The sequence below is a fragment of the Ambystoma mexicanum genome, chromosome 3q (genome assembly GCF_040938575.1).
Source record: "Ambystoma mexicanum isolate Mex_15411 chromosome 3q, UKY_AmexF1_1, whole genome shotgun sequence".
In the NCBI taxonomy this organism is placed as follows: Eukaryota; Metazoa; Chordata; class Amphibia; order Caudata; family Ambystomatidae; genus Ambystoma; species Ambystoma mexicanum.
The window spans coordinates 1,055,679,043-1,055,698,741 of NC_090926.1; the positions used below are offsets into that span (position 1 = coordinate 1,055,679,043).

General features: G+C 48.2%; 1 protein-coding gene across 1 annotated transcript in view; it reads right to left on the reverse strand.

The window, feature by feature from the left end:
* The window catches only part of SYNGR2 (synaptogyrin 2), a 138,780-nt gene extending 119,924 nt beyond the window's left edge, over nt 1-18,856 (reverse strand). The window contains exon 1 of the mRNA XM_069655251.1: nt 18,633-18,856. Within this exon, the coding sequence (XP_069511352.1) occupies nt 18,633-18,752 (120 nt within the window). The 5' untranslated portion in view covers nt 18,753-18,856. The remainder of the gene's footprint in view (nt 1-18,632) is intronic.
* Between the last annotated feature and the right edge of the window lie 843 nt (nt 18,857-19,699).

The following is a 19,699-nucleotide window of genomic DNA, read 5'->3' on the forward strand; positions in this document are numbered from 1 at the left end:
ACCAAGGCTCTTAACCACAGTGGATGGTTTCGGGCAAGGTCCCAAACAAGCTGGCCAACCACTAATATCTTGGTCTTATCCCAGTTTAGCTTCAGACAGTTTTCTGACATCCACAGACCCACCACTGAGAGACATATTTTCAAAGGTTCACGGGGACTTTCCAGGGGAGCATTAAGATGGAAAAAAAAAATCTGGGTTTCACCTGCATATATAAAAAAGTGTACGCCAAAGTTAAAAATTAGCTTCCATGTACAAGTTAAAAAGCAGTGGGGAGAGCGCAGAGCCCTGCGGCACTCTACAATCGAACACCATTGGGGGTGGAGGGAGCATAAGAGGGGGAAGAGAGACCACCTGGGTGTGATCAGCTAGGAAAGATGAGAACCACTTCAAAAGGGACCCACGAAATACCAGCACCTGAGAGACACTGCTAAAGTCTCTGATAGACACTATAGACGCTCTTGATTGAATCAGATTTCCATTGATAGTCGTAGATGTTCTGATTACTTACCGGTAATCTTCGTTACTCCTAGTCCTACTCTTCCTCGTCACAGTACTTACCTCATGCGGCACCCGCCTCCGACACAGGACCTTCTTCTATAACTCCTCCCCCACACCCACGTCACTTAGTTTCATATTACCAAGCCGTAGCATGGGACCTTCCCCGCAGGGAGGTTGAGGAGGGTCGTCAGTACTGTGACGAGGAAGAGTAGGACTAGGGGTAATGAAGATTACCGGTAAGTAATCAGAACATTACCTCCACGTCCACTCTTCCTCGTCCCAGTACTTACCTCATGAGGTATACCAAAGCAACCAACGGGGAAAAAGGTCCCAATGAGACACAGTCAAAACAGTGAAGAAGCACACACCTTTAATAACTCCAATTTTACATCCCCACAGACAAAACTCCAACCCCGAAGGAACCAACCCCCGAGTGGGAGACATTCAACCTATAGTGGTTGATGAAGGTGCTCTGATCAGCCCAAGTGGCAGCTCTACATATCTCCTGTAGAGAAACCCCCCTAGCATCGGCCCATGAGGCCGCCAAACCTCTGGTGGACCGCCCCTGAACGTGCACAGGCACAGGAGGCCCGAAGTCACATAGGCCATGGAGACCACAAGACGGATCCATCGGCTAATGGACACTACAGATGCCTTATGCCCATCCCCAGCCGGGCCAAAAGTAATCAGAAGACTGTCAGAGCGGCGGAAAGGGGCAGTTCTAGCCAAGTACTCCAACACCACCCGCCGCACATCAATGTTATACCAAGCCACTTCCTCTGGCGTTTGCAGATTTTGAAAAAAGGCAGGGAGAACCAGATCCTGAGAGGTGTGAAAACGAGACAACTTTAGGGAGAAACTTCGGATCAAACCTCAGCACCACCGAGTCCGGCAGAACCCTCAGGAAAGGGGGGGTGACATAACAGAGCCCCAATCTCCCCAAGCCTACGGGCAGAAGTTATGGCAATCAGAAAAGCAGTCTTCAGCGTCAGATGTTTCATATCAATTTCGGAAATGGGCTCAAAGGGAGGCCCTTGAAGAAACTTTAAGACAAGAGGGAGATCCCAAGGAGGAAGCCCCTTATAAGTACAAGGATGGGAAGAAGAAAAACCCCTGAGCAAGTTCCCCACCAACACCTCCCCATCCAAGTGCCCATCAAAGTCCCCCAAAAGGAATTTTATGGAGGCCCACTGAGAGCGAAGCGTGGAAACCGCTAGGCCCTTGTCAAACCCATCCCGGAGGAATTGAAGGATAGCGGGGAGGCCAGAACGCAGGGGGGGAATCCCAGACCGCCCACACCAGTCCCGGAAATGGCTCCAATGTCTGCCGTAAGCCTTCAGAGTGGAGGGTCTAAGAGCATTCATTATGGAATCCACTACAGGACCAGAAAACCCCTGAGATATCAGCCTAGCCCGTGCAATATCCACACTGCCCATTGTATCTGGCGGACCCCCAACCGTAGCTCCCCCAGAAGGGGACAAGGCCACTCGGAACCAGCCAAGGCTCCTGGCACCGAAGCTCCAACAGAGAGGGGAACCAACTCCGGCGGGGCCAGTACGGAGCGAACAACAATACAGTCACCCTGGATATTCTGATGCGCTGAACCAACAGAGGCAGAAGAGGAATAGGTGGAAAAGCATAAAGGAGACCCTGAGGCCACTGCACAGAGAGGGCGTCCACCCCCCACGCACCCTCTGTCTGAAAACGAGAGCAGAAGAGGGGAACTTTTGCTGAGGCTGGAGACGCAAACAGGTCCAGAATAGGGGTCCCGAACCTGACACAGATCTCTGCAAAAACCTGGGTCGAGAGGACCAGTTCCACCGAGGAGGGAAACCGGCGGCTGAGTAGATCCGCCCGAACATTGTCCACCCCCCTGATATGTGAAGCCACCAGGGACACCAGATGTGATTCCCCCCCAAGCACCTATCTGAGCTGCCAGGGCATTCAAGGAGCGGCCGGAACCCCCTTGGCGGTTGACGTAAGCCAAAGCTGTCTTATTGTCCGTCCGGACCAAAACTGCCCGGCCCATCAGCAACCTCCTGAAGTACACCAGAGCCCAGAGAATGGCACACAACTCTCGCCAATTGGATGTCCGATGGCTCTCTTCCGGATACCACAACCCCTGAGCAGAGAGGACTCCCAACGTAGCTCCCCAGCCCCTTCCACTGGCGTCGGTAGTAAGTGTGGTCACAGGAGGAATGATCAGGGACACCCCAGCCCGTAGTTTCGGAACCCTCAACCACCACTGCAGGGAGACCCGTAGCGCCAGAGATACCGGAATCAAAGCCTCGAAAGCTTGAGATGAAGGGAGCCAGTGGGAGAGAAGGTAGGACACCAGGGGGCGTAGATGAAGACGGGCCCAGGGAACTAGAAACACGCAAGAAGCCATGTGCCCCTGCAATTTCAGCAATAGGTGGGCCGGGACATACTGCCTCCCGAGAACCCTGCCCAGAACAGTCAGCAAGCGACGGACCTTCTCCAGGGACAGGAACACCTTCCCCATCCTGGTGCAAACCTGTGTACCAATGAAAACTAGATCCTGAGAAGCCTCCAGTTGGGACTTCTGCCAGTTCACCAGGAAACCCCAGTCCTGAAATGCCTGGCAGACCAATCGGAGATGAGAAATGACAGTCTGCCGGCAGGACGCTTTGATCAACCAATCATCCAAGTAGGGAAATATCTGAATGCCCCGCAGATGTAAGTGCGCCACCAGGGGAGCCACCAGCTTGGTGAAAACTCTGGGGGCAGATCGCAGTCCGAACGGGAGCACCCTGAACTGAAAATGTCGGGATCCCACTGCAAAGCGGAAGAACTGCATGTGCCAGGGACGGAGAGCCACATGGTAATAAGCGTCCTGGAGATCCAGAGATGTCATCCAATCCCCCTTTAATAACATCCAAAGAATGTTCTGTAAAGTCTCCATCTTGAAGTGTTCCTTTTGGACGAAGCAGTTCAGGGCTTTGAGGTCCAGAATTAGACGGTACTTCCCCGAAGGTTTGGGGACCAGGAACACCCGTGAGTAGAACCCCTGACCCTGCACAGGGAGAGGAATGGGCATGATGGCCACCTTCAACACTAATTCGGAAAGCGCGGCGTCCATGGCCAACCTCTTGAGCCGAGACCTGGAACCACAGTCCGAACCATGCAATGCTGGACAGGAGGAGACAGGAAATGCACTCGATACCCCCATTGTACTGTGTCCAGAACCCATGAGTCGGAACACCACCTTTCCCATACTGGAAAAATTGCCGGAGCCGCCCGCCCACCGGCATTTCCAAACCGTCAGGACTTAGGTGCCGGCCCAGGACGTGAAGAGCGTGGAGGACCCCGACCCCCCCTAGCTCTCCGAAAAGAATGTGATGAGGAGCCAGGAAAAGACCTGCTGGTCACTGGACCAGCCCCAGAGGAAGATTTCTTGGCCGTTGAAGGAGGCTTGCGTCGAAGTTTGTCAGCATGTTTGTCTGCCCTAAAAACTTTGTGCACCTTATCTTCAAGGCAATCACCAAAAAGCCTGGACCCAGTGAAAGGAAGTTTCAGGGCAGCCGCCTTCTGAGACCCATCAGTCTTCCAGTCCCTTAGGTGCAAATGCCTCCGGGCAGATATACCAGCACCCATGACCATGGCTGAACCACGCACCCCATCAAAAGCCAGATCGGCCAAAAACTCAACCTGTCTCTGCATGTCTGTAAGCAAAGGGGCACAATCAGAGCCTTCATTGACGGCTGCCATTTCCCGGAGGATTGTTTCCCGGATATCGGAAACCAATGGCAACCCCTTCCTAGGTGTATGCCTATACTGGCGAATAGAAGGGTCGGCCCCCTCCACCGGCACCAGGGGCTCTGAAAATCCCATGCAATCCCCAACTTGAGCCAGCACCTCCTCCACTCCCTCTCTGTCCAGATACTTCCCTTCAGCATCAGCCGAAGAGGAACAAGAAGAGGCCGATGACTCAGCGCCAGAAGAAGATGAGGAAGACAGACGCCTGCGCTTGTGTCCATGAGCACGTGTGCGACTCCCTCTACGATGTTTAAGCAGCTTCTTCAACTCCTTTCTGGTCAGGGAAAAACGCTTATCCTTCTTCTTTCTCTTTCTGTGTAAATCAGGAGAAGAGGAAGACAAAGAAGAAGAAGACAGGACCAGATGCCTGCTCTTTGCAGAAGGTTTTCCCATGTTGAGTAAGCTCAAAAACAGTGACCAAGGAAGCCTGCTTCACCAAAGACCCCTGTACACCGAATCAAGGCTCCACATACAAAAAAATGCTAACGTGCCTCTCCCACATTCAAATAGAGGCCAGAAAGAACAACCACCAATAGGAACAACATCAATTAATTCCTATGGCAACATGCCTGCAGCACCAGAGGAGGAGCCCACCCTCCTCCGGAGCACGTGGCTCAAACAAGAAAAAGGAGCCGCCAATCCCTGCACAGCCGCCCATGCAGCACGGCCATGCAACAGGAAAAACATGCCCCCCCACCCCACCTTCTCCTTACCTTAACCCGGGTCTGTTCTCCCAGAACCCGGGCCACGATGCCCTGCGCTGGCCAAAGCCCAGCAGAAACCAGGCAAGGCAGCCTGACTCAACAGGGCCCCAAGCCCCGCAGGGAACCCAGGAGTCTTGCCACACCTGAAGGAGCTGAAGGCCCCGCCACACAGCCCCACCAGGGGGCCAGCATTCGGAGCTCCCCAGCGCCGGGAAGAAAAAAGAAGCCCAACCTGCCGGTAGGCAGGAAAGATTAAACTAAGTGACGTGGGTGTGGGGGAGGAGTTATAGAAATAAGAAGAAATAGAAGGTCCTGTGTCGGAGGCGGGTGCCTCATGAGGTAAGTACTGAGACGAGGAAGAGTGGACGTGGAGGTAATGGATGGCACTGGCATATTGGGTGGAGGCATAGAACTATACATATAACTGACAACTGGATAAGCAACCCCAGGGATTACTTACCCAGAGTGATGATCACCCATGAGGAGATGGAGTTCTGGGGCATGACACTGGCAGTGGGGCAGTCTTTCAGAATTCCTTGCAAATGCTCTGCAAGTATGAAAGGAAGGATGCGATATGCCCCCATGTGTATGGATTGAAGGATATGGTGGTCAAAAATAGCAGACATATCCAGGAGGAAGGGTGCAGCCTGGATGGCTATCATTTAGATGCTGCATCGAGGGCACAAAGCACATTGGTATTGAAGAAGGTATGGCATTTTTTTCCCTGAAAAGAAGGTCCGTTTAATTAATAGGAAAATAGTATGAGGTTTTACTCGATCAAGTTTTAGTTCACGACATGCAAGATAGATTGGAGTGCCACTTGGATATACGTTTTAGATGAAGGATACGACAATATTGTCCTCAAAGGAAGCGGGCTTGAATGCTTCATGGTGTTAAATCCTCGATGGTCAGACAATGGAGGGTTGTCATTTGGAAAGGTCCCCTAGTGGCATGTGTGGGTTTATTAAGGTCTGTGTTGTCTCCAATATAAGTATCTGTATAAAAAGGAACTCTCTAGTGCTGTAGACTTGAAAAACTACTTTTTTTAAATTTATTGTTAGCGAATGTGCCATCGCTGTGAGAGAGTTGCATGGGTGAAAAATGTCGAATGCGGCTTTTAGGTGCGCGTGGTTTCTAGGAACGTGCAATCAGAGTCCGGTTTTTTGTTTTTTCAAGTGTTCTAAATTCCCTTTTGATTGTAATGTGAGCGAAAACGCAGAATGAATGACAGCGAATCAGCCCAAGCACAAGCATGAACACCCTTGGAATCTGAGGTTTGATGCCAGAGCCTGTGCAATCACGTCGTGTCTGCAGCGTGGAGTACATTCTGTCCAGGAGAGTGGCATATTACATGCACAGTTTACTCCCAAACACTCCAGGCTGAATAGGTGGGGGGCATTTCAACATAATAGTTGCCCATAAACTGAAAACAGTCTGAGGCACCCATGAAACACTTGTGTATAGGCGCGTTATAAATGCAATATCATATGATATATTATAAAAGAGATAACGAAATACACCCGGTGGTTAATAGCCGCGGATTATCACGAGACTGCCAGTCAGCAGGGAGCTGAAACACTAAATGCTCACTGATTATTACCTGGTTTCCTTGTAACACTGGTTCCTCTTCATTAGCCCCTTGCTGTCATAGAAGGATTCATAGCTTTTCAGTGGGCATTTGGTGTTTCAGCTCCCGGCTGACTGGCCGTCTAGTGATATCGCGGGATAACCCGCGGGTGTACTTCTTTGTTTTAAATGTGTGATTTGCCGTGCCCGCGTCAAAAGCTTCATTTGCTGGAGCCTTTCCGGGCGCCACTTCCAAGTGAGGGTCTGAAGGGCTCCCCCCAAATGAATCTTGCTAAGCCAGCACTGCAAACGGCTCGTGATTACATGAAACTTCCCGGCAAATTAATATATTGCCGTGTTATACGAATGCCGATTGGGAACATGGAAGCAGTCGTAGGAGGTCCCTTTGAGGCTCCAGAGACCTTTAATTTGAAAAAAGTTGAAAGGCCCAGACGCCATCCCTGCTCACACAGATCAGATTACTGTAATAAGACAGGCCGCGGAATTTATGAAACCTAGCATGTGATACATGCAGGGATGAGCTGCTTTTACGCAATGTGCTGTTGGGAGGAAGCGCACATGTTCAGGGCTATGAATCCCTTAGCGGGCATGACTGCAAGAGGGCTGCAGCGCACAGCGTTATAACCACGATTGTGTCGACTCGATCACCGCAGGATAAAGCCACGCTGGTGTGCAGACAGGAAGCACACACCTCACAGTCTTCGCACGAGTCACGAACAACAGCGCAGGGACATTTCAACCACAGCAAAAAAGGCAAATGATATCCGCCAGCCGCCCACACCAAACACCTGAACAATGCAAATACCAAAGGCCGAGGAACCAAACACCCACTCCAAGCAACATAGAAGCGCACACGGTTTGGCAACTACAGCCGCCCCAAGTGATACCAAATGGACATAATAAATTGATCACAACCAGGCCGAACCAAGAGATGTTACACACTTCCAGCTCCACTGAAAATGGCACCACCCTGGGGAGAGACTAGAAACAGCTTCGCAAGTGTGGCAATACTTACATGCGCTTTTGTCAAGTGCCCAATCACCTTCATGGTGTCAAAGCACTGCACGAGATACATTTTTAATGTATGTTTAATTATACACACATATTTGGGGGGGAAAAAAACACTTTTTGTTCTCCAAAATTAAAGCACCAGAAAGCTAGCCTTCTCTGCCTACGCACCAAAACTACGGAACCAGCTTCTCCTCACCTTCAGCATCAAACCTGCCCCCACACTCAAACAATTCAGAAAAACACCCAAGACCCACCTCTTTAAGGAGTCGCGCCTCTTCAACACCTAGGTCCTAGGCCATCATGTCGCCCCCTGCTCCACCTGACTTGCTAGACACGTCCGACCCTCTCCTAAGCGCTACGTTATGCATCTGTACTGTTGTAAAGCGCTCTGCTGGCGGACACGTTTGGACGAAGTCAAAAGAAATAGCAGCTAACACGTAGCCCCCTAAAGCTTTGTACGTCAAGAGTGGAATTGGCCTCTAATTCAGCAAAAAAATAAATAAATAAGGGAGCTGGTAATGGCATCATGGAATACAAGAGGCTATAAGCATCTGACCCGCCCGAGTGACGTTAATCTGGGGACTTTCGACATCCTGCGTCTACAGGAAACTTGGTTAACTGATATACCGACATTAGACGGTTTCGAAATTGAACTTTCTGCTGCATGCAGGTCACTAATGGGTAGACCGTCCTCGGGCCTTCTAACTGCCATTCGCATAGGATCAGGGTTTATACCAAAAACATCGAAGCCTATGGCATGCTTGCCACGCTGGTGTCTTGGCAGCGCCATGATCCAGTACAGGATTCTTGGATCACCTCAGACCTCGCGATAATAAATCTTTATTGGAATCCAGAGAGAACATCATCAAAAGAATTTTGTCAATCTGTGGCCGAAGCCATTGATACTATCAACGTAGACCTCAATACTGACAACATCTTAATCTGCAGAGATTTAAACGCAAAGTGCAAAAAAGAAATAACACCTGAAGGAGCACTGTTGACCCGCCCCTTGGCTGACGAAAGAGGGGTGGCGTGGTCAAAGCTGATGAAATCACTCAACTTTTTCAATGCAGCGACGCTACAAGACTCTGAACCCCAAATCCCAACGTGGGAAAGAGATTAATCTTTTGCCACCCTTGATTATATCTTTGTAACTGAAGGTCTGATCCCTTTGATTTCGTCCTTCAAGGTCCTGAAAACACTAGAAAGTGATCACAACTTGCTCCAACTATCCTGGTGTGCACAGTTTCCGGAAAGGCTTTTATATGCAGCAACACTGGAGACAAACAAGCAACAAACTTGACTTCGCCTCACTGCAGAAAACATTAAATCTATAAAGGACAGGCTAAGCATGGATCCTGAGTTCAGAACATCTATTGCAGTTGTCAAAAGACCAGACTATATTCCCCCTACTGTTACCACATAGGGTGTGCTTTTCAGGATCAAAGCGTAAACAACTTCCACACAACCGTACTTACGATCGGATGGTGGTAATCAAGAGACGTCAAACAAGAAACCTGAACATTTTTGCAATCAGGCATCAAAAGGCTGAGGCATGGTCCGCATACCGAAAGGAAGCAATCCACTATAAATCTTGGATTAAACATCACGCGGCATGTCTTTATCAAAATGACGCCGAATCCATGCAGAAGTCCCTTGTCTCAAAAAATACAAGATCGACCAATGGGCAAAGAGCTCCCCCCCCCCATCTCAAATGCGGTCTCGGAACAAAACTGGGTGTTGTACTTCAGCACCCTTTTTCAGCCACCCACAACATCAGTAGATAGGAAAATTCAACCGCTCAGTGAACAATGGATTCCTCTGACAGATGTGGAAGATATCTTACGAACAATAGCAAAACTGAAATCCTCACGAGCGCCAGGCCCTGATGGACTAACCAACATAGACCATCTTGGACAGAAGCGGTATTGGTTCCAATTACAGACCAATTGCCTTGTTGGACATCCTGGGAAAAATATTTGCGACCTTGCTCCTCTCACATTTCCAAAAGTGGGCAAAAGGTTTGCCTGCTACAGACATCTTCCAGACTGGTTTCCACAAGGGTACAGGGGCTGCGATCACCATCCTAATCCTTAATATCATAAAAGCAAGGGTGAAAGCAGGTGCCCCGAAAGTCCATTTGGCTTTGGTCGACCTCTCGAAGGCCTTTGACATGGTGGACCGCGAGAAACTTTGGGCGAAATTAAGAACCTGGAAATGCCCGACTGCAATATTGGATCGTATCATGGCCTTACACACTAAAACTACGATGCGCGTCTGTCTGAGTCAGCAAGGCCACCTGTCAAACATAATCCATACGGAACGTGGGGTTAATCAAGGTTGCCCCCTGGCCCCGGCACTATTTATTGCTTTATCGGTGACTACCAGTATACTGGAAAAAAAAAATTGTTCATTCCCGCCAAGTGTGGGTCTGTCAAAGGTGTCTAGATTATGGTATGCGGATGATCTGATCCCGATGGATCAGACCAAAGTAGGTTTGCAACGTCAACTAGCAAATCTCTCCACTTACATGAAAAAACAACAACTTGGAAATTAACACACAGAAAACTAAAATCCTTCTCTTCACAAAATCGACAGTCGAGCGCAAAATCTCGCCAACTTGGTTCCTGGAAAATACCAAACTGGAAGTGGTGAAAGAATATAAATATCTTGGGGTGTGGATTGATAATTCCCTGAAAGAAAACACCATCACGAAGGCCCTGTGGGATAAAATAAGAAATCTGAGAGCGCAATTGAAAGCTGTGGATAACAAATTTGGAAAGTTTTCATGGACGCCAGCGTTTCAATTATACAAGTCCAAAATAGTCCCAGCTCTGGTATATGGAATGAGTGCGAATCTCACCCTTCCGCAAGATCTGTGGCTAAAGCTGGAAGGCTGTGTGTGGAAGGCGGTGCTGTGTCTGCCGAAGTCAGCACCTATGGCGGCGATTCGACGGGACCTAGGCCTTATGTCTCTTGCATCAACAGTCGGGCAAGGTGCGCTGCAACTCTTTGCCGGACTTCCTCCCTATCTTCCAGGCTGTAGCAGGAGAAATTCAAAGAGGGAAGTGTAAACCTCTAAATGACTGGGTAAAGACATTATAAAAAAAAAAAAAAAAACACACACTGGGAGAGATAGCCTGTACGGAATAACTCCTAATCTTAAACCCAGGCAGAGTGAAGAAAAAATAAAATAGAGCAGCAAGATTGGATTTTGACTAATGAAAAAATCATGTCATACAAACTTCTCAAAGATCTCCCGCCAGGACACAATAAACTAAAACACCATTGAGATATTGTGAAAAATTCCCCGAGAAAGAATTTAGAAGAACATTTATGAGAGCTTGGTTAAATACTTTACATACAAGAGAAATCTTGGCTCTCAGATCACAATCTACCATAGCTTCATGTCGGCTATGTGAAAACCCGGACCAGCTTGAAACTGAGAGACACCTACTGACGTCCTGTCCTGAAATGTCTAAAGAAATAGAGGCGTACTTGGCACCGCTATTATCTCACCCATCAGCATTAACTGAAGAAACGGGTTGGTGTCGGCTAATTGCTGGTGACTCAGCCAGATGATCGAGGGCTGCAGCTAAACTTTTGGATATTGCATTGAAACGAGCCAACCCAGTCAACCTCTAACGTCTAACGTCTAATGTCTATCCTCGAACGTTTACCGTAAAACGGATATTGATCAGTCTCATGATAAGATTGCGCAAATGACTTGGGAAAGAAAATTCAGCCGATAGCAGTGTCCCAAGTACTCTCATATGATCTTGTTATCAAAACGACAAAAGACTTTTGTAAAAATCTTTTATTGATTAAATACAAATTAAAAAAAATAAATAAAGCGCTCTCCTGCTTCTCAAAACTAGGTCCAGCTAAAAAAATACAGCAATAATCCTTGTTTGCGCGAGGCCAAGTTAATAAAATCTTGGCATGATTTGGAATTGCCAATAAACAGCACACTATTACCAGCAAAGACACCACTGTATTCAAAATCGCGGCGGCTTGCCCTTACATTATGCAGACATTGGCTATGGGGAGGGACACAAACATTGCCCATGTTAAAGGTCTGTTGGAAAAACATTAGACGCATGTCCTATTCCTTCTCTGTTACTTACACTGTCCTTATGCCATCACCCTCCTGCCTCCCTTACCCCCAAGCCCCCATTCGGTTGTAGTGAGTGTCGTCAAGGACCCAGCCACTCCCAAGAGAAGCAAGAGGTGAAGGGGTGGAGCAGGTGTGGTTGCATGACAAGCGGCACCGAGGACACATCTCACAAAAATAATAATAATTGCAAAGCATGGATAGATGCACAGGAGTGAGGGGGAGAACGCAAACGTTACTGTAGGATTACACCCGTGTTCCCCGCCTTGCAATTGGCAAGCGCCTTTCCACCAAGTGCTAATAATGTCTGTTCTCGCCTATATGTTGGCTGAGCGCCCTTCCCCGGATGCACATTTTAAATTATTAAAGTTCTCCACTCCATTGAGTGTCAGAGGAGGCGCCTCACCGAAACACGACTGAGGGCTGCAATGATTGGTTTATCTGGCTGAGAGTTTCGAGCCTCAGAATTCAGATTACTCTGGAGGAATGTCTAGTCACGTTTTTTGGTTTATTACTTCATCTGTGCCACCTTGCCATAGTAGAGTTGGTTTCATGGGGACAACAAATAATGGGCCGCAGTGACGTTTGCAGCAATGACACGTTTCTTGATGAGTAGATATGCATTCGGATCCAGTACTTGTGGCGAGACCCTCATGTTCAGCTTCGCTAGAGGTTGGCCCAACATCTCGATGCCCAGCTCCCTGTGCAGGTCCATTGTTCTTGTGAGGAGTTGTGCTCCGGCCACTATCCGTAGGGCTTCTTATCTGGTGACCCATCAAGCAGGTGCTCCGTGCCAGGGAGGCATATGCCAGAGCAGATTACCACGCCTTGCTCGGCATTCTTCCATTATCACGTCATGGTACCTGTGTGATGCCATCATAACAAAATTTCTAGTCATATACAGTATGGTCCTGGAACTTCACTGGGACCTCTTCTTGTGGGTCTATATTCTATAGGCATATCTGATCTCTGCTGTCACCGCTCCCCGAGAATCAAGCTGAGACGACATTCTCTCATCACTCTGTATCTGTCTCTTCCAATGAGTTTTCCTGTTACACTAAAACTTCAATGTCACCTTCAGGGTCCATGTTTTGCTCCACTTCTCAGCCATGATCTCTACTATCCTGGTGTAGTTTCTGAAACATACTGGAGTTAATCTGTTGGCTATCATCACTAGCTGTGACCATCAATCCTTGGTACTTTTCACTGTCCAGCGTGGTTCAAAGGATAGTTTTAATGTATAAGTCACAGGTCTGTTTACGATGTCAGATGTTAGCTACGAGTCTCACATGCACCTCCTTGCACACAGTCTGTCGTTTCTTTGCACCTCTCATGTGGGGTGGGGGAGATCAATAGCACAGTCAATTATGGAGGTGCAAGTTGATCTTACTTTTCTTCCCCAGAATGCTTCAGCCATGGAAACGCACTGTGCACCCCGCCATCAAAACTGTATATAGAGCTTTCTGCAACCAGACACTCGCTCATGGAAAGTGTCCTTGACAACCGCATTACCGTTGGAGCTTAGCCAGCAGGTGTGATTCATGTATGCCTGAGCCCTTAATCCCAGACATTCTTGGAAATCGCTGCTTTGAAACAGAGGGCAAAAAAATAAAAATAAATAAAAAAACATTAAAAAAAAAACTAAAAAAAAACAGGAAGGCCATTGTAAGAGTGCACACAATCAGGGAGGCCATAAGCTGCAAAGATTACTGCCACAATGAATAGCAAGAAGTCTACTCCTAGGTACTGAGAATACTTGTTGACTAAAACTATAAAGTGCTTGTCATTCATAACTGTACCAAAATTGACATTAATGGCAAGCCAGGGTTCTGGCTACACAATAGGTGGCCTTCAAATTTTTTTATGATGCGGAGGAAACCCAAATATGACAGTTTTACCATCTGATACATGAAGTCTTCAGGTAAAACAATCATGAAACCTCTGAGCAGCAACCCCCCAAAAACATGGACAGCTCAGATAGGATTCACCACAGGCCTTCCAACATTCCCTTTGTTCGATTGATTCAGTGCTCCTGCAGTGAGAGAAAGTATTTCCAGTTTTTACAATCCAAGTGGTGCATAACCAGCTTCAGACACTCATCCTGCTCCGTGGCCTAGCTGAAACGTTCTAGCGTAAAACACATCAAAACTGGAGCCTGCATAAGCAAGTGAACACGCTCCATTGTCTAGTTTTCTTCATGTTTCGCTCACTCATGGGCGTGGCCACGTGTGGGGACAGGTTGTCTGCCACTGCTTTGTTGTGTTGGCTGACAAAGTTGACGTGCGACTTGAGAAGCCACCGTTTGATCCTAGCAGGCAAGCAAGGGAGGGCGTCAGACATAACGGCTAGAAGAGATTTAGGAGCAGGGATTACCATGACTGGGTGGCCATACACATACAGCATACTGAGCAAGTGTTTGTAGACCTATAGTACCACCAACACCTCCTTATCGACTTGTGACTCGTTTAAGGTCAGTACCATGGCAGCATATGGAATGGGTGGACTGTTGAGCTCCTCATCGTCTTGTACCAGTATCAATTTTAGTGCCGTATGGCCAGAGTCCATCAAAATCACAGGAGGCTTGAGGCAGGATTTGAAATTACTGGAAGCTTCTAAAGAGAGTCCGCTTAGCTTAAAACCAGAAGCTACAAGGAGCTCGGATTGTCTCCCCAGGCCAACTGGTTGGTGTCCTACAAACATGCCTATGCGATATTACCTTTGAGAGCTTGGGAATTTAAATGAAGAGCAATTAGGGCACACAAATATAATGGAGGATACATAATAGGCAGAAGTGTGCATCTCATGTGGAAGTTAGTGTGCTGTGTACTTCGCTCCCCACCAATTGCTCCTGCCTCCAGGGTGATGCTTAACACCCAAGAGCTGGTTTTAGCTTCTGCCCATCGAATCATAATTCCAAAACCTGCTGAGGGGTAAAGTCATCATGTCATCGGATATTAAGGCCCATATACTGTTCACCACGCCCCTTACTGTTCCATGAAGACAATAGCAAAACATAAGAGGTGATGACTGGAAGGATCGGGGTGGAATCAAGCCTGATTTGCATATGGTTTTTCCCCCCCTTTTGTAATGGCTTGGCAGGGAAAGAACAATGGTTTTGAGGGTTGCCCCGTGCAATGCCAGGGTTAAGATTAATTCTAAGCCTTACAGCCATCACATCTTGTTTTGCTGTTGTCCTGAAGACATCAACAAATTGCCCTAGATATTCCTGAACCGAATAGGCCTAGATCAACACATCCATTACGTGTAGCACACCCAGAAGGCCAGGCAGGTCACTGATTTTAGTTATTGGGCGATGTTTTCGCTTTATAGACTCATGCCGGCGCATGTACACGAACATGTCTTTGGCTGTTTACGTTTGGCAGCCACTATGAGACAACCGTCCTTAGGCCTGTGACCCCTTCATCTTCAAGCTTTTTCAGTTCTAAATACGCAGCCAAAAGTGGAAGGGGATCCACTGGCTGGATTGTCTCATCAGTATGTAATCACACCTGATGATCATGTAAGCACCCAACGCCCTTAAAAAAAGTCCTGGTAGCGAGTTCACATGTTCATACACCCCACATGCCAAGTGAACCAAATCGAGGGTGCTGGCAGTGTCACAGCTTAACAATGCGTACATTGCTTCAGATATAATGTTGAATTTCGCCTGGACATGTTCTCCATTATGGCTTACATGTGTAATGAATGCAATGGACAACCCATAGGTGAATATCTACTTTCGGAGCTATGATGGAAGACTTGGAGTAAAAGCGTAACTGAGAGGAGGCCATGTCATTCGGTGATGCTCCAGTGTCAACAATGACAGGAATTGGCATAGACTGAATTTTCACTTTATACCTGGGTTGTTGACAGCGTCAAGTGAGATTGCTACATGTTCTGGATATAATTTCAATAAAAAAAATAAATAAAAAAAAAAAAAACTCTACTCCTTTATCCTCACGTGGAAGGCATTGTGGAGGCTTCGCCTGACCCTTGACAGCTGCTATTTTTGTCGTGCGCCATCTTTGAATGGGTGTTCTCAGCATGTTGATGGCTGGAGCAGCTATCCTGCATACTTTGGCAAAGTGATATACTGTCATGCAGAGCCCAAAAGTCTGACCAGCTGCCGGACAGCCTCCAGCATGTGACAGCAAGCCGACGCAATATTCACAGCGTTGACCTTCGGGAACATAAGGGAGTCTTCCATATGTTCAGCGCTAACTCAATCGACCAGCGCAACTGCGTATTTGATAAGTCTGTCATATCGTACCACAGCCTTGGATACGCTGTGCTCAGGTGAAGGTGTACTCAAAGTTAAAGCGAGACTAAGTCTTTCATGGTAGGCGCCCAATCCTGTTTCCTTTGCCACAGTTAGAAAATGGTCACAGTCAGCACTGACAAAAAAGGGAGAAAAATATAAACTTTAAAAGGGCACACTTTGTGGCGCCAAGGCCCAATACATAAATCGCCTCTCTGCAAACGAGCGGAAGTATGAACAATAGAGAGCGAAGTGGCTAACAATGAATATCAAGACACTACCCACAGGCCCAACCTGGTCCTCAGTGATGACTGTGTACCTTGCGCATCAAATTCTAGCCATGGAGCATGGTGGAATGTCGTCTGGGAACAGGTGGGACAAGTCAGGCGAGTTTGTCTTCGGGTCCCTCCTTGGAAGGACGAGGAAACAGTCCCTTATCCAGAAAAGTGCAGTTGGTGAGGTCGCGTACTGTGGGACCTGCTAGGGACAAACCTGTCGAACTGTACACAACCGCACCCTCCTCCAGAGAGGACCACAGGCTGACAAGGCCTTGTTAAGGGGGCTCTGGTGTAAACGGGCACAGAAGCGGAGGCACACAGGGCTGCAGGTCCTTCCAGCACAAACTCAACTAACTTGGTGTTAGGGCTGTAATGAAGACCATGCTTGCATTCTTCATTTATTTGCAAAGCGTGATAATGCAATGGCAGGACGCTCCATCTAGGAGTGTGTAAACATAGCACTTCCCAGTTGACTTCAAAGTGCATCAGGGGCCTTCCAATATCTGAACCAGATGGCAAGATCACCCATCAGCATCACTGCAATGGTTGTGTGCGTGATCATCACAGGCGCCAGCAAGCCTGCTGTAGAAAATGTCCCCACTCATCCCAAATGCTAATTTCTCCAAGAGCAGTGACGTCTAGTTCAGGGCACAAATGCAGAGAAAGAAGCAGGGGGAAGCTGGAGACGAATACTGATTGCACAACACCACAATAGACAACGTAAAAAGGACTAAATCAAACCAAGACAATGCAAAAACTGGGTAAAACCGAGAACTTTGGCATCAATTTGCTTGATTGGCAGTAGAGCGTTTTTTGGTTCCACTCTAGTTATCAGCGTGGAAAGCAACTGGCCAAAGTTTTCCACCTTAGCTTTTGGTTGGCCTCTTCATTAAGACACTGTCATTACTGTAACTGGTCACACCATGCATAACTCCACCCACACCAAAAACACTTCCAGGCTTATGAGGGCCCAGAACACACTACCCTTGGGGAGGCGCCAGGTAGAGCAGGCATACAGTCTGTGGCTAGAAATTTACTATGCTGGCCCGTGGTTATGCACAATAAAGTTAAGCCATTTGAAGCACTGATGTTAGTGAAGCATGACCAAGTCCACCACAGGTCTGCCAGGGCGCTACATTTCCAAGCCCAAGTAGCACCAGCAAGTCAAAGCCCGTGTAGAGCACTAAGACAAGACCGGTATGCCTCTTCCCTGGATCTGGGTTGCCAATGTGTTACTGCGAGGGGGTCTGTTTGTTGTACTAATAGCACATGGTGTAGGCTACCTTGGAATATGTTTGTAAAACCTTGCTTGAGTAACGGCATATGCATGTTCCTTCGTGTAACCCCGACTGAAGTACAGCTCTCTGTTGCTTTGGGGCCATCACGCCAATAGTGGTTATTCGGTTTATACACCCTGAAAAACAAACTACTTGAAGTTAGTCACACCCACTAGTATAACGGGGATCAATAATATTGCAAACCGTTTCACCAACTAAGGTCTCGGATGTGCTAGGGCCATTGCACCGAGTACTTCATTACCAGCACTAAAAGGGAGACGCAAATTAGCCCTCGACATGCACCCTTTCCGACCTCATTTGGGAGCCGACATTCCCTGTGCAAGGATGTGACATGTCAGAATGCTACCCGCCTGATTTACTTAAAATGACACCCTCAAACGCACCGTACGCCATTGGGCGTTTTCAGCCTTGATTATGAAACGGGCTGGAGGATACGGAAGTGTATAGTTCCAATCATGTGGGGGGAAGAGCCATCAAGGAAAGGAAACTGCTCCACTGCCCGTATGCCTTGGAGACACTAGGCGGAGGGTGTATCTGCAGCACACATGGTGTGGATGAACATCTGCCACTCGGTGCATGGCACACGTATATCTCGCCTAAGCTTCCGGGTGAAAGGTAGCACCCATCAGTAGGTTCATTGCCGGGTTAATGGCTGTGGTCACGGGGGTGGGCTGTATTGGGCGGTCCATCCAGGAAACTGTGCTCCTCTGCCTGTGCGGGTGGGAGCCCTGGGGCACTCACCCCGCAGCGTTATAGCGCACCCATTTGAGGTTCCTCCCTTAAGACAAGCCGCTTCATGAATCCGGCGAGGATGGGCTTAGCAACAGCACGTTTTCATCCCATGCTCGTGTACCCCTCGCCCCTCCCCTGGAGATCTAGCCCTCTGTTAACTTTCCAGTGCCCTCCCCCATACCTCTCAAGCATTTGTGTCACAAAGGCGGGTGAAAACGCCCGATTTTATTTTTGGCGGGTGAGAGGCCCAGAAACGAATGGGCGTGCAGGAGGCTTGGCGGGTGAGTCAGCTGTTTACAAGGCGGGTGACACCCGCCAAAAGCTTGTGAGTTGAGAGCTATGCCTCCCCCCCAGGCGATCGCGTGCTCTCCTCACCGCACTGACGATCCGGGTCACAGTCTGGGGCTGTCGAAGGAACCTTACGAGGTCGAAGCTTCCGCCCGCGTTGGGTGCACCGTAAGCCCCATGGGCCGCCCGGCTGCCACCGTCCTCCATCCGACTTCGAGTATAGCAGGCCTGGCCACCGCCTCAACTGTCAACCGCTCACCTGGAGGGAGCATTAGCCAACCAAGTAGCGCCACGTCACGGGAGACCCAACATCACTGGTTATGTTGCCAATAGTACCACGAGACCCGTGACCAACCAGTGCACCGGACGTCACGAGACACATACTTAAGTCACACGCTTGTTTACACTGTGCAGGGCGTGCGGTGTCATTGTAGTGGCCATATTGGTGCCAGGCACAAGTGTCTACTCTAGCCAATCCTGTAATGCCGGGGTTATTTACTGATAATCTCCATTACTCCAAGTCCTTCCCGTCCTCGTTACAGTACTTGCTTGTGAGGCACCATGAAAGCAAACTTTTTTCTAAATATTTTTCTTTTGTATGCCCCACACCTTCTTTCTGGAATATAAATCCCCCTCTTCACACGATGTACCAGTTACATTATCCAACTATCTCATAGACTCATACAGATTACCAAAGAGGGAGATGTGCACACATTATCTCCACACCCCTCTTCGTCTTATCCGTATTTACTTGTGAGCTTTTGAAAATGTATGAATCCATAAACTGAAACAAAAACACAGCTCACATGCCAACAATTTGCAGCACCTAGGATGGAGAATTGTCTTTTCCCATAGGGTTGCATTGGAGTTCGAATTATTTTAGGATGGTGAAAGTAAAAAAAACAATACTTTTATTTAAAAAAATCTGGTGTCTCTCACCTGAATCATAAGGGTTGGCATGTATGACACAGATCCCTCTTTGGTAATGCTGCCAGTAGACTCAACCCCACTGGCACTCAACAAGACCCATGTGCTGAAGGTCGTAAATCCGTGAGTCATCCCAACATTCTAAAGAACCTTGGAGGGAGATTTCGACAGAGAAATTGGGTGAAATGTATGTTTCAATAGGAATGCGCTGGGGTTATAGTTTTTTA